Source organism: Apiospora phragmitis (assembly GCF_038363925.1).
Source record: "Apiospora phragmitis strain CBS 135458 chromosome Unknown utg000002l:1.0-5516284.0:1.0-5523493.0, whole genome shotgun sequence".
NCBI classification, from domain to species: Eukaryota; Fungi; Ascomycota; class Sordariomycetes; order Amphisphaeriales; family Apiosporaceae; genus Apiospora; species Apiospora phragmitis.
Genome location: NW_027117400.1, coordinates 1,435,384 through 1,450,370, shown reverse-complemented (window position 1 = coordinate 1,450,370; position 14,987 = coordinate 1,435,384). Strand labels below are relative to the sequence as shown.

Sequence of the window (14,987 nt, the reverse complement as noted above, 5' to 3'; positions counted from 1 at the left end):
CTTCTTCGCATACCACGTCACCTCTCTCTCTCTCTCTCTCTCTCTCTCTCTCTCTCTCTCCCTCTCTCGCGATGTATAAGAAGAGCGTATACATGAAGAGCAAGTCAGCCAGTCGTTCTTGTTCTCGTTCTATGCATCGCAGGGCGTCGTCGTGGGTGATTGAATGGGGGTTGCGTTTGACATCTGATTGGCGCCGTCGACGAAGTGACGTGGAAACTCAGGTTGTTATTGGGGTGGGGTCCCGAATTCCCGGGAATGGCGGGACGCTAGCCGGCATTCCTTTTCTGGTAACCGACCGATTAGATTCGGCTGCTTTCAAGATCACCAAAGTGGGCTGCGATATCTCGACTATGTTATGCTGTGCTGTGCTATGCCCGCAGTAGTAGTACATGTTTCTTGATCCTGAGCCCTATAGCTAGTGTCGAGTGGACAATGATAATGACATGTTTCCATTGTGGAACAAGTCATCTTTTATATCCTACAATATCAGATCTGCGGACGAATTCGCTGCAGTGTTTGTTTGTCCGCAATGTCACGCAAATAACGACTGGAACGTAACCTGGTTGAGATCTTATATGTTTTACAATAAAGTCGTAGTCTGAGTGGTGACGTCTATAAGACTATACTGGCTATAATACACCGGCCTCCATTATGTACAATCCATACTGTCTGTTGCTCGGAGTAGGAGAGCTTCATCGCCGTTTTCTTCTGCGCCACTATGCAATCACCTGGGGGTATCATTTTGCTTCATCGTAATCTAGGATCTCTAGGATCTCGTCTGTTGCTCCGTACCTTCTGGAACATGGGGCAAGCGCCCTGCGGCGGCCGCCCTTTGATGCCGCCCAGCAGCCAATCTGCAAGGTGGACAACCTTGGCGCCGACGCCCTTTTCCCACTCGCCATCCTGATCGACGTGTTCGATCGTGTGGCTAATTATACGTCCTTCCGAGTCAAATTCGAAGATGAAGAGCCCCGTAAACTCCTTCTTGGCACCGGGGCTCTGGGTGCCCCGCAAGGCGTGCTCCAGGTTGTGTTCGCCTTGCTGGGCCAAACTCGTACTGGACCCGTTCCCGTTGTTCTTGTTCTTATCCGCCGTCCTCCACTTGACCACCAGCTGCTCATCATAGGCGCCAGACCTCCGGGGGAGTAGTACAGCGGTTGCGTCGTCATGCGCTCCGAGAGTATCTCCAGCTTGAGGTTTCCGATGATCGGCACGCGGTTCCATGCTATCGGCGAAGTCCAGAGCGCTGCTATGTAACCAACTCTCCCGGAAACGACCGGCAGGTACGGGTGCGTCGAGGGGAACAGGTGGAGAGAGATGTTGGGGGCGAGGATCTCTTGCGGGAGTTGCGACTGCAACAGCGAAGGTAACCTTTCATGCAAAAGCCGCAGAGCTGTGATGATGTATCGTTAGCCGAACCATTCGAAACAACTGTATCTTGTCGCCTAGGGAGACGTACTTTTTCCAAGCTTCACCCTGCGTTCATCGTCCGGCTTTCCTCCGTTTGCGCTGAAACGGGCCGTGAATGCTGAATCGAACCATATGGGCGATAAATCGTGACGCGATGGTGGTGGTGGCGGTGGGATAGGCGCAGGCACTGTAGTTAGAGGCTGGGTTGGTTTCGAGAGCGCCAGCGGCGCCGAAGCTATCACGGAGGCGTTGGTAGGAGTAGAAGAAGCAAAATGCTGCGGCGGTACCGCCGCTGGCCTGATCAGGTGCTTGGCGCGAGAGGCGGAGCTCAAAGCTTGGGGCGGCGTCCGAAAGAAGCCACGGGGGAGACATGGGATCCGAGCCTCGAAGGCGCAATCGCAGGTGACGACTGGCATTAATCCGGTTCGGTCGTAGTAGGGTCGGTCAGGAATCGATGCGCCGCATCATCCGACAGCAGAGGTTGGTTCGGTCTTCTAACGGGGAAGTAGGTACTGTAGTGAAAATTGTAGAAGTTTAAAGAAATTGACTAGGTATGATGTAAGTGAAGCTTCTCGGTTACTTTGGGCGGCCAGTCGATGGTGCGTTGCATGTTTCTTTCCTTCTCTTTTGACTTCCCGAAGAGAAAGATTACCATCAGCTCCAAAAATATGGGTAGCGCGAATGGCACGACAGTCAAACGAACGGTCATCAATCAATGGGCCCAACCCCACTCCCTCTCAGGAATCCTCCGCGTGGGCGATCAACCGGGACAACGGGAACATGGGGTTCGCTCTTCAAGTCTCTCTCACTCTTTTCGGCATACTATAGAGGTAGGTATTATATAGATCTCTTGATATCCCAGCCGATCCAGCAGTGTGTTAGTGGGCACCTACCTTATGTAACAGATCATAAGTATGTGGAAAGAGGCAAAGAGTAGACTTCTACGTAGTTGAGCAATAATATGCCAATATGTAGCGTTTGCAACCCAAACACCAACCGGAACATGGGGGCTTCGCCAAGTGGCAGCATGAAAGAACAGTGATCTTGGCTGACATAATACGAGAGCTTTCTCTGTGTTTGCAGGTGTGAGAACAAAGGTTCTTCGATGAGGGCATGGACAAGTACCGGGTGAATGTCTATTCGTCCCAGAAGCCCTTGCAGGTGGTCATGCTTGAATATATTTAATACAAACGAAACGATCGATCTGTTCGATGCTGCTTTGCATTACCAGATTTGCCAACTGTCAGCTTTGAGCAAAGCTGACTCGAAACCGGCCGGTGACATGTTTAGCCACCTGACTGTGAGCCTTGGGCAAAACGAAGTCTATGACTTGACCCCTTTCGCACCTCCTGACTGGTTGGTGCACCAGCAACGGCGTCCGAGGGCCTTGTGATCCCGTTGGCTGTCTTTTTCTTTAGGCGTGTTAGGCACCCTTAAGGGCTAAAAGGCTGATGACTTCAGGAGGCTCCTGGGCTGCTTTGAGTTGACTGCTCCCCAGTAAACCAAAGAAGTGGAGCCGGAATGGCCCACCGTTCGACCCTTTCAGACTGGACTGTCCTTGACACTCGCTGACGCATCAGCCTAGCCTGCTAGGTTAGTAGGCGTGTTCTGTTCAACCAGCTGCCTGTGCCTGTGCTTGTGGGTGTGCATTGTTGTGCTGTTTGTCTGCCTCTGCGTCGTCCGTGTCTCTCAAAAAGTGTACCTACTTGAAAGTCAGGCGCATGTCTCTCTTGCTTCCTTCTCGTTCTTAACCTGCATCTTATCTCTCCATCCTCCTCTGGTTAATACAAAACTTACATTATTGGAGATAAAGAAGTCATCATCATCAAAAAGTTAGCCGGCCTGCGCCCCTCCGTCGTATTTGAACCACACGAAAGGCCCATTCAAGCGCTGTTGTGCCTTGTCGAACCCCCATAAACTCATTAACGTAAAGTTCCACAGCAACCGGGACCCCCTTTGACTTGCCGCTACCGCCTTCCTTTCCGTGTTTCGTTGGCTTATCATCCTCCGTTCCAACTTCAACACCAAACTTGCCAACCGCATCTAATATCTGCATCCTCCGCATCCGAATCGTCACCCGCCAAGATGAATCCTGAGTAGTATGTCTTCTTCTGTCCCGCAGCGCATCCCGCCAGCATCTGTTAGATGCTGGCTGCATCCCCGACCTTGTCGGCGACTCTCCAGAACGAGCACTGACCGCCGACAGAGTTACCTCCGTCTTCTTTACCCCTCGCTTGTTCGCTGCGCGCCCCTTCGATTCCGGAATTCAATAGAAGATGCGCTGCCTAAAGCATTTGGAGGTCACTCGAGCCTCACTCTTTTGTGTACCTTGATCGTCACCCACTTCAAGGCTGTTGCAAAACGCAACCAAACCGCATTGCCACAATACGCTGCATCATCAACTCCCACAACCAACACCCCAACCACACTGATTCCATTCATCATGTCTACATCGAGAGATCTGGTTGAGGATATGGAGGATCCTCAGGTCGTGGTCTTGGTCGATCCGCCCGGCATGTTCGAAGACGCTGTCTGGGTTGGAAACAGCAAGACCCGTCTCGATGAGAGACCCGTCTTCCGAACCAAGGATGAGGGACACAACACTGACATTGCTACTACCGTCGACAGATACGACTACCTGTTTAAGCTGTTGCTTATTGGCGACTCCGGCGTTGGAAAGTCTTGTCTGCTGCTGCGATTCGCGGATGACACTTACACCGAGTCCTACATCTCCACCATTGGTGTCGACTTCGTAAGGAGCCTTGTTTATTGTCTACCCGTTGGCCGGTATCACTGACAACAAAATAGAAAATCCGAACCATCGAGCTCGATGGCAAGACTGTGAAGCTCCAGATTGTAAGTCCTACTCTGCCGCTGCGCCCTGTCGTCGCTCAAGGGATCCCTCTTGCTGACATGTGATATTGTAGTGGGACACCGCTGGCCAGGAGCGTTTCCGAACCATCACATCCTCCTACTACCGTGGCGCCCACGGTATTTGCGTCGTCTACGATGTGACCGATATGGATTCCTTCAACAACGTTCAAGCAGTGGCTGCAGGAGATCGACCGCTATGCCACCGAGGGTGTCAACAAGCTTCTCGTCGGTAACAAGAGCGATATGTCCGACAAGAAGGTCGTTGAGTACACCGTCGCTAAGGTACGGCAAAGCATTACATTTGAAAAAATAAGCCACATCTTACTGACAACCTATGTAGGAGTTCGCCGATAGCCTGGGTATCCCCTTCCTCGAGACCTCGGCCAAGAACGCGTCCAACGTCGAGCAGGCTTTCTTGACCATGGCCCGCCAGATCAAGGAGCGCATGGGTACCCAAACCACGACCAACACCAAGCCCGGCGTCCAGGTTGGCCCTGGCCACAGCGTGTCATCCTCGTCCAGCGGCGGCTGTTGCTAAGAGAGACACGATTCTTCTTCACGATACCCGATCACGTCCGCTTTCTATGTCGACCTTGCGTCTTGATTTTCCCTGGAGTAAACTGGTAATTGCACGCATTGCGAAGGGTTGACTCGATGGTTGGCAAACTGGAGGGCAGATATGGTTTTCCACTTTTCGCCTTTGATGCGAAATAGACGAATTTTCCCTACGACAGGATCCTCATGAGTTATAGCAAATCTGACTCTGCCGACTTGGCCAAGTTTCTTACCAGTGTTACGCGAATTGGGAAATGTGAAGAACGAGATGAATGAGCACGGGTAATTCTGTGAGAGCAAAGCACGTACGGGTGTGGCGCATGGTATTCTATGATGGAGAGATTGACTTGTTCGACTGGACTTGGCCCATATGTTTCTTTGGTGTCCTTTTCTCCGGTGACTTTGCATAGAGAAGGTGGCAAGTTTGAGGGCGAGATCTCTCATCTTGTGGTTTTCTTTGCGTGTATGTATGACTTGCAGCAGGCGTGAGGAGTGAGATCGGCCGGGAATGACAGACATAATTACTTAGGGTAGACAACACCAAATTCTCACTCGCTCATCATCACTATCGCTACAGTTAACAGCCTGGCCCCTTACTAAGATGCGTTGACTTCTGATAGATACGGACTTATCAAGCAAGACCTGGGAACAATCGAGCACGCACTTCTTGGGTTCTGGTGGAAGTCTTACTTGACATGAACGGGCAACATGAGAATTCCACATGCCCTTTGATGAGGGGAGGGTTTACATGCTCATGGCAACTTCTCATCTCTCCTTGGAGCCACAGAGGCGTTCAGAGTAGTGAGGATGGTATTCTAGTCATGGAAGTTCAGTCGGTGGGTTCCGAGTGGTTTCGTTTCTCAGCGTCAGTTTCTGGTTCTTTAAGGCAGGCATAATCAGTCGTTTGGGGGGCCGATTATTGAGCGCTGGTTCACTTTCTCGTTGGGTTGTCGAATGCTACATGATGATAATCTGGGGTTTTGTAACCGAAAAGCATTTCCTCTTTGAGTACATATATGGTCTCTTGGGTCTCGTACGTCTGTTCTCGCTTAACACCATACCAACGTGAGTTCTCCCACTTGGTTTGTCAAGACCATGGATGGGATTGCGTGCCTGTCTCTTGTCGTCTACTTGTTGTATTGGAATTAGGTAGGAATATGTATACTATTAACGGTGGTTGGGATAGATAACTCGATAATGAATATATCTCTCTTACACGCCTATTTAGGAGGAGTTGGCTCGTTCAAGATAGACTACCTCAATATCTTGCAGATACCGGCGTAATAATTTCCCATTCTAGGCTGGGCGTGTCTCTAACTTGGCGAGTGCTCACGGACGGGTGTTTGGTTCCTTGTGGTATTCTGATGTCGACTACTTCAGCTTGCGTGTGCTTTATTGCTTGATGGTGGCGGGCATCTTGATAGAGTACCGCAATGGTAGATGAAATCTGGGCTGTATGATGCTTACGTCATGACAGGGGGCCTGTCTCCATCACGGTGCTGGAGTCGCCTATATCAACTTATAGGCGGCTTGGCTTGAGGTATCTCCAGAGTGGCGTGCCTTCCTGGCTCGAATAGACTGTCATATCAACGACACCTGTTAGACTTGGTGAAACCCCATCTCTGTTCTGTCCGCGAACCTCAGTTACCCGATATCATCACCAGAAACCAACCGGGGTGGTAATCCGCTGCCATTCCGTTGACGGCATTCCTTTGCTGGGGCTGGCCTTTTCTCGGATTTCTCCGAGCATCAAGCAAGATCGACGATACTTGTGCGCTTCGCCATGCCTCTCTTTGGTGGCTCTCCACATAGGCTTGTCTCATATCCCCATTTCCTTCCAGGCTGAGCATTCTCTTTATTGCCGCCTCAATATTCAGAGTTCTGTTCCATACCAGCGTGACCAGGACACAGGGCCTCCGCCAAGCTGCTTCAGAGATCGATCCGGTCCATCGCGGCAACCAGAACATGCGCAGACAGATAGGATTGACGCACTCAACAACCCGCCGTTGCTCCTTATGTGACATGGGGTCCAAGCAATGTGCTTCTAACAGATGATGCAAATAGGGGGGGGGGGCGTAGACTTAGGCGAGTTCTTATGCCATTTTCCCGGGTATACCCGGGCTCATCTCTTCAACTCCGAAGATAAGTGCTCAGGTCAAGATGCAATGTAACATTACTTCATCAAGATATATACATGTACATCCTGAAGAAGTCGAGATTAAGAACCACCTTGCATGGCTTGCATGCAGTTGGAAGCACCCCGCAATTGCCATGAAGTTGGCTCTGGCTTCTGGCTTGGCAACGACCAGTCCCCAATTATGATCAGTGATGGTCAGTCATCCCGATTCCCGACAGCCGGTCATCCGGCCCCACCTCATCGTTCTTTCCTTCTACTGCTACGTTAGGTAGGTAAGGTTATCTAGCAGCGTACGTCAAGTACGGAAAGTACTTAAGGAATCTGTTCGCTGCTGCCAGCAGGTACGCCAGAGAAACTTTACTTTTTTTCCCTCAAGTCTGACCGGTTCTACAAGAGGCTCACATCGGAACATATACCATTTCATTTGTAGATTCCGACGTTCTGCGAGCACGCCTCCTTGCGCATGTGATTTCTTTAGTTCATCCTAAGTTTAATATACTAACACCAATCCGAACCCACAAGATCGAGACCTGAGACCCTCCTTCCATCTTCTTCGAACCAGGCGTCGCTCTTTTGGGTGGATCATTTGGAATAGGCGCCTGGCCGCTCCAGACGAAACCCTTTGCCCCGACATCCAACCAGGGCTCATCCACTGGCCCGAAGTGCGCAAACCAAGCCTCGGACCACCCACACCAGTGACACCACAAGCAACACCTCACGTTGCCCATCTGTTACTCGCTTCAAACAAAACGACCGATTTACTCTCCCCGTGGGGTGCGATTTGTGACTAGGCTAGACTTGGTATATCCAACGGAGTTCACGCACATAACAAGAAGCCAAGCCAGGTGGGTCTCCTCCAAACCCGCCGATCAGATCCCCTTGTCACTGCTACCTATGACACTGCCCAGTCTTACACTTTGCGAGACCACATGCTTACCTGCGTCATGTTATGGGCATCGACAACTTCTATTCCCTACCGCCGCGAAATGAAGCCGCTAACCTCTCTCAGGTGAAGCCCCGTGGCAATCGCGTGCGCTCAATTTCTCATAAACTCCAGTCTTCAACTTTGAGCTGCTCACTTGTGTGATCTTCGCCCGACAACTTTCTGTGTGTGTGTGTGTGTTAGTGAGTTAGTGAGTTAGTGAGCAGCTCCTTGCGATTTTGCGAAAAGGAAGATTGACTGGATTGGCCCTGAAACTCGAGGTGCGTTACCCAAGTATACTTTCACGTCAACATATCTCCTGGATCCCCACCCAGTCCCCGTTTCAGTCCCGGCAAATTGGTCGGTATGCTTGGGTGATGCATCCATAATATGTGTCGTCGGGTCTGCGGATGACATAGGGCCCCAGTCCACTGACTCGGAGCCAATTATGTCCTGCCCTCGCAACCTGCCTTTGCCAAGGGATGACCGTCTCTATTGGGACGAGACTTCCAATCGCACATGCTTTCCGCATTGCTGCTTCTCGTGCGCTGTTTACAAGCCGAGACTCCCCCAGGCACACGGCCCACACTCCCTCTCCCTCTCTTTCGTTGTGTATATCTATATCTCTAACGCCTATCTCTCCCCGTCGTCCTCGGACTGCGAGCCCCATACCAACTCTCTGTCGGCCAAGCGGCTTTGCACTTACACTACAAGTACCTACACGCACTATATCGCCTATGCCGAAGCCACAGTTGGCACAACTCTAGTGGGATGCCATCTTATTGTCTTCAGGACTGTCATTACTTTTACCGAACAGCCCTACGCGGCTTGAATATAAGCACCTCCGTCTCACCCTTGTATGCTTAAGTCGGCAACTCCAACTGATAAGATGCCTACTCAAGTCCGTATATTTTCTATGCCCAAGTCTTTGGGCGAAACCCTAGCCGGCGGCGGCTCTGCATCTGTACCACGTTCAGTCCCAGACCTACCGGAGATTTCTTCTACGGCACATGAACAGTCGACTCAGACGACGCCTCCTTCCAGGAAAAGCGATATGCCTCGGAGCCAAGGCATAACCTTTGCTGCCCAGGATGACCTACCTAAACTCCCCATCCCTAGCTTGGATCAGTCTGCTCAGAAATACCTTGCCGCTCTCAAGCCGCTCCAAGGCCCAAGAGAGCATGCGGAGACGAAGCAGGCCGTTCAAGAGTTTCTGAAGATAGATGGACCGGAACTTCAGGAAAAACTTCAGCAGTACGCAGTGGGGAAAAACGAGTTATATCGAACAATTCTGTGAGCCTCAACCAGTATATGTGTGTGCTCGTGAAGGTCGAGAAACCAAACTCTCATCTCAGGGTACGACTCGTACTTGAATTTTGATAATCCGGTCGTCCTCAACCTCAACCCCTTCTTCCTGCTCGAGGATGACCCAACACCGGCCAGGAACAATCAAGTCACTCGTGCCGCCTCTTTGGTGGTATCCTCACTCAACTTCGTCCGAGCAGTTCGTCGGGAGGAGCTCCCTCCCGACACCGTCAAGGGAAAGCCCCTGGATATGTACCAATACTCTCGGCTATTCGGAACTGCTCGGGTGCCAACTGTCAATGGATGTCAGATCGAACAAGATCCTGACTCGAGACACATCGTAGTTTTGTGCCATGGGCAATTCTACTGGTTCGATGTCTTCGACGATAACTCGGATCTGATCATGGGCGAGAAGGACCTTTCTATCAACCTCCAGACCATCATAGATGACGCCGCACAGACGCCTATCCAAGAGGCGGCAAAGAGTGCTTTGGGAATTCTCAGTACGGAGAACAGGAAAACATGGTCAGGACTGCGAGATGTGTTACTGAAGGAGGAAGGATCAAACAACGCAGATTCCCTGGGGATTGTGGACTCGGCCCTGTTCATTCTGTGTCTCGATTACACGGAACCAGACACAGCAGCAAGACTCTGCCAGAACATGCTTTGTGGCACGAACGAAGTGGAGAGGGGGATTCAGGTTGGCACCTGCATAAACCGTTGGTACGACAAGTTGCAGATCATTGTCTGCAAAAACGGGAGTGCAGGGATCAATTTCGAGCATACAGGCGTGGATGGCCACACGGTGCTCAGGTTTGCCAGTGATGTGTTCACCGACACAATCCTCAGGTTTGCAAGAACTATCAATGGCGGAGCACCCAGTCTGTGGAAGACGACGAGCCCCGATCCCTCGAAGCGCGACCCTGACAGTTTTGGAGACGTTAATACCACCCCGCATAAACTCGAATGGGATATGCTGCCGGAGTTGAGCATAGCCGTTCGATTTGCGGAAACTAGGTTGGCTGATCTGATCGGACAGAATGAATTCGCCTGCTTGGACTTTGGCGGCTATGGCAAGAACTTCATCACTTCGATGGGCTTCTCGCCTGATGCCTTTGTCCAAATGGCCTTCCAAGCTGCTTACTACGGTCTCTACGGCCGTATTGAGTGTACTTACGAGCCTGCCATGACCAAGGTCTTCTTGCATGGGCGAACCGAGGCTATCAGATCCGTGTCGGAAGAGTCGGTCAACTTTGTGCAGACCTTCTGGGGAGACAATCCCCTGAACAGAAGGTAGACGCACTGCGCAAGGCATGTGAGAAACATGTCGCCACTACTAGGGAATGTGCCAAGGCGGAGGGCTGCGATCGTCATCTGTATGCGCTGTTCTGTGTATGGCAGAAGTATCTAGACGAGCAGCTGCCTCCCCTAAGCACTGGGTATACCAGTTCGTCAGAGAATGGCTCGGAAGTGGACATGAATTCCCCCAGTGGGAAGTCCAGGGAAGAGACTATTCTATCATATCACAGGATGGTGAGATCAGGACCCGGGGAAGAGTTGATAGCACTGGCAGCTCGCGCTCACGGGATCATCCAGTACCCTCGATTTTCTCCGACCCCGGCTGGGACAAGCTGAACAACACGATCCTCTCGACGTCCAACTGCGGCAACCCTTCGCTCCGTCACTTCGGCTTCGGCCCGACCTCGGGCGACGGATTCGGCATTGGCTATATCATCAAGGACGACGTGCTTTCCATTTGCGTCTCGAGCAAGCACCGACAAACGAAACGGTTCATTGACACATTCGAGAGCTACCTCCTCGAAATCCGCCGCATTCTGCGCATCACCAACCGTCGCGCCACATCCTCCAAGCAGACCCGTGCTCGCGAAATTGACCCGACTAAGCCCACCAAGGGCGTCAAGGGCTTCAAGGCCCGCGGTCGTCTGATCACGGGCCACGAGGCTATCCGGAGGAGAAGCCACCATGAGCGGCACGCGGTCGCCTACCGAGGACAGCATCGTTCCGAGCAGCGAGGATGACGAACTAGGCGGATGTAAGCATTTTACTTTATTTATTGCGCTGTCCATTGGGTCTTCATTGTTGTTGGATCTTATTCTCTCAAAAGGAATGAGTGTACTGACTGGGTTTCTAGATGGTTTCTTTGATGCCGGTATGCTCTTGCAAGCCCTCAAGGCACGCGGCGAGGCTTTGGACGGCGGCGAAGTGAAAGCTTCCGAGAAGGCGCGCCGTAGGGATGTTGGCAAGAAGTTGCGGTTGGTTGAGTACTGATCGGCCTGAGGGAAGGGGCCTGAGGGAAGGGACTTGATGATATCCAAGGGCCACTGTCGGATGTGGAATTCATGGGGAAGCTTTGGTGGATTGAAGCTGTGCGCGACCTTGATACTTAGGCAAGAATGGTGTCTTTTTGATGTTATTTTAATCTAGGAACAGCAGCGAGCGTTGTAGGCATTGGTGATTTTCTATTCCCAGGTTGATTCCCCGAGTTCTTGTACGCAGACGCAATTTCAACTCATGGATGCACATGTATACTGGCTGCTGGTCCGACCACGTGATTTTATGCGAAAGCTATGATTTTAAGAGACATTACAGCCTGAATGCCATAGTGTACGACATGTCAGGAGATCTATAGATGCAGAGATATACTGAGTGACTATGAACACATCCTCAGAAGAGTGTCATCCAGAAGCCGACTCCATCGCACCCAGCCAACCCTTCCCTTTAAATGGCATAAGCCCATATCAGAGAGATGAATCCCAATTCAGACGGAGAAAACCCCAGCAACCCGATTAATGCGCTTGCTTGCTTGCCTGCCGTCCTGGCTTCCCTTCCGCCCCTTTCTCTCTAATCCCGCCCAAGACTATTGCATCTCGTGGAACTGCCCGTGGTGATTTGAGTGCGGGCCATAGTTGCCCACCGCATCACCGCCAGCCTCGTGCACAGTCATCGGTACGTTCGGGCCGCTGCCGTTGTTGTTGCTGTTACTACCATACTGGTACCCGGCGCCGCCGCCGCCCATGCCCATGGTGCTGCCGGTGTGGTGTGGTTGTATCGACGAGACGTCGGTCATGGTCGGCGAGGAAGGCTGGTCGTTTAAGCCCGGCGACGTCGCGGGGCTCGGCGGTGCCATCGCGTTGGTCGCGTACGCTTGGGGCTTCATGTCTCCTGCCCCGGCGTAGGCGTATGGGGGTGCTTGCTGATGCTGCGGTGGCGGGGATTGGGTCGTGGACGGGTACTGTTGTTGTTGCTGTTGCTGTTGCTGGTAGGCTGGGTTGTAGACGGATTGGTGACCAGCCACGGCGCCAGCCGCGGGCGGAGCACCGCCGGGTCCGTTGTTGGGACCTCCTCCTGGCTGCTGCATCATTTGCGGGTAGCCGCCATTGGTGGCGGCGGCGGCGTTCCGCTGCTGCTTCTTCTTATTGTTGTGGCGGATGATGAAGAAGAGGGCGAGCGCAACAATGATGAGGACGGCCACGCCGCCCACGACACCGCCGACGATGGCGCCCACAGGAGTCGACGAGCCTCCTTTGTTGTTGTTATCCGTGTTGCCGTCCTTGTTGTTGCTGCCAGAGCCTGTTGATGAGGTGGCGGTGACCGTGGCGGGAGCGTCACCTCCGCCCAGCAGACCGCCGTCCTGTGTCACCGAGAGATCGGCGCTCGTGGTGACGGTCAGGACCAGCGGGGAGAAGCTGCGGCGGTCGTCCTCCCCGATCCACGTCGTCAGCATCTGCTTCGCGGTCGAGTAGCGGCTGGTCATGCAGTAGTAGTCCTTGATGCCATTGAAGAACGTGGCCGTCCCGCAATACGGCGTCGCCGACCTCGAGCTATGGGGCGCGCAGGATTCGTTAGCATGATACACTTATCGACGAGTCTCTTTGCCATGATTTGGTCTCGAGGAGGGAGGGGAGGCGGGGGGGGAGAGACTTACCATTTGAGGGTATGTATGTCGTTCTGGCACGAGACACCGCAGCTCGAAGTTGCGAGCTGCGCATAGTGTACACAGTCGAGCACGAAGCCGCAAGTGGCGCTGTTGCAGCAAGCGACAGCGCCGAGGTTGGAATAGGTCAAGAAGGCGCACTGAGCCTTGACGTTGTTGCAGGTATAAGCACTCGCTGGGATGGGTGTCAGTGAATATACTAGTAATCCGGCGGACTTGAAAGAAAGGATAGGACGGTGTATATACCCAAGTATCCGCTAACGTAACCACATGTATTGTCGGGTCCTACAAGCACCGTTTGAGCTTCCTGTCTCTTCACCAACTCGTGGAGGCTGGGCGGGGCCGTGATCTGGGCGAAGTCGAAAGTTGGCGATGGTAACGAGACACCTGTTGGTGCAGCTACAATCCGCTCAACAGCGATGGCTGCTACTACTGCCCCTAGGACAGTGTAGAGCAAGAGTCTTGCCATGACTACTGAAGGTCCTTCAGCGGAATATCGTTCGTGATCAAACGGCAATGTCTTCCAACTGGACCTCGAATACCAAGTTCGATATGATCACAAAGGGGGAAACGAAGACCGGAATAATGTTCAGGCAGGGTGAAAGGCCAAAGAGTTTCCAACAACATACGACATGAGGAAGAGCAGTCCTGCGTCTTTCTTATTAGGCCGGTGCCCTCCCCTCAGCCGTTTCCATACCGGTCCCTTCCCTTGACCCATCCATCGTCTGGATCAACAGGCCAGGGTGCCAGACAGTAGCGAAAGGCGGCAAGGCGTACTTTGGGCTCGGCATGCTCGTCCAGTTAAGCTTGAGGAGATGGGGACGGGCGGCCCATTTCTTTCAGCCTTGGGATGGATTCATTTCCCGAATAGAAGCCCGTTGTAGCTGAAAGGAGAATAGACTATTAGCTGCACAGCAGCCAGACGAGCGTTAGGTCGCACATGGTGCAGCCAGCTGAAGAAGCTAGAGCGGAATTTGGTCCGCCAAGGCCAGCCACATAGCGATGGCGTCGCTTGTTTGTTTGTTTCTTGGCTCGGCCATCTCAACTCTTTTCTTCAACCCTTTCCCCCTTTACCTGACCGAATGCCTGAGTCAAGCTGCGGAAAATGGATGCTGTCTCTGAAGGTGGACAAATGGGGTTGGTGTTGATACGGGTCGTCTATGCAACATACCTCTGCATAGTTCCTTGGCAGAGTAGCGTTGTGCGCAGCAGCATCATGAGACTCTCAAAGCGACGCATGCAACAGCGAGGTCACCACGGAAGCGAAACGGGATGTGTAAGTAACCGCCTGTGCATATGTATTGATTGAGAAGACCGCCACAGGTTCTGGGGCAGGAAGAGTTTTGGTGGTATTACGGCCTAGAGCTGATATGGACGCCGCAAAGTTGCCTTGCTTCTTCAAAAGTCTCAGCTGGCATCAGCTTGTACAGTAGAACGCAACAGTTGGCCCTGACCGTGGATTTCACGAAAAGAAAACATTTGGGTGAGGATAATCCACGTCGACTGAATCCAGGATCAGCAACTCGATGTCCCAAAGCTTGAAGTCCAATCAAGGAAGTGAGTGAGTTTGACCGCGAGTGTGAGTAGAATCAGTAGACAGCTATGTGTGCGCGCTTGGACGAAGCATGGTAGAGATACAGGTAGAGACCGTACTAGACAAGATATTGGGCGGGAGGATTCCGCGCTGAAGCAAGACAGTTGCAAATACTCCCATAGGGGAGACGACAGAATATTTGAGTGGAGAACGGCTGAGCAACCAACAGCGGAAGTTCAACTGATGCCCCGCTAAAAGATACGTACTTTCTATTTTCAGGCACTCACCGAACCCC

General features: G+C 52.4%; 4 protein-coding genes across 4 annotated transcripts; 2 read left to right on the top strand and 2 right to left on the bottom strand.

Moving 5' to 3' along the window:
* Window positions 1–747: 747 nt before the first annotated feature.
* PG994_001272 (uncharacterized protein) lies at window positions 748–1,782 on the bottom strand (the record flags this gene model as incomplete). Its single annotated transcript, XM_066852681.1, has 4 exons — window positions 748–1,096; window positions 1,153–1,393; window positions 1,460–1,645; window positions 1,698–1,782. The coding sequence occupies 4 exons, from the start codon at window positions 1,780–1,782 to the stop codon at window positions 748–750; spliced, it is 861 nt and encodes a 286-aa protein (XP_066720822.1).
* A 2,071-nt stretch (window positions 1,783–3,853) lies between these two features.
* On the top strand, window positions 3,854–4,822 carry PG994_001271 (uncharacterized protein; the record flags this gene model as incomplete). The annotated part of the gene is given in 5 exon segments (XM_066852680.1): window positions 3,854–4,162; window positions 4,219–4,266; window positions 4,338–4,448; window positions 4,459–4,566; window positions 4,625–4,822. The coding sequence occupies 5 exon segments, from the start codon at window positions 3,854–3,856 to the stop codon at window positions 4,820–4,822; spliced, it is 774 nt and encodes a 257-aa protein (XP_066720821.1).
* Window positions 4,823–8,787: 3,965 nt separating this feature from the next.
* On the top strand, window positions 8,788–11,492 carry PG994_001270 (carnitine acetyl transferase; the record flags this gene model as incomplete). Its single annotated transcript, XM_066852679.1, has 4 exons — window positions 8,788–9,152; window positions 9,228–10,496; window positions 10,615–11,222; window positions 11,356–11,492. 4 exons carry the CDS (start codon window positions 8,788–8,790, stop codon window positions 11,490–11,492), a joined length of 2,379 nt encoding a protein of 792 aa, XP_066720820.1.
* Window positions 11,493–12,081: 589 nt separating this feature from the next.
* On the bottom strand, window positions 12,082–13,627 carry PG994_001269 (uncharacterized protein; the record flags this gene model as incomplete). The annotated part of the gene is made up of 3 exons (XM_066852678.1): window positions 12,082–13,045; window positions 13,150–13,333; window positions 13,405–13,627. 3 exons carry the CDS (start codon window positions 13,625–13,627, stop codon window positions 12,082–12,084), a joined length of 1,371 nt encoding a protein of 456 aa, XP_066720819.1.
* Between the last annotated feature and the right edge of the window lie 1,360 nt (window positions 13,628–14,987).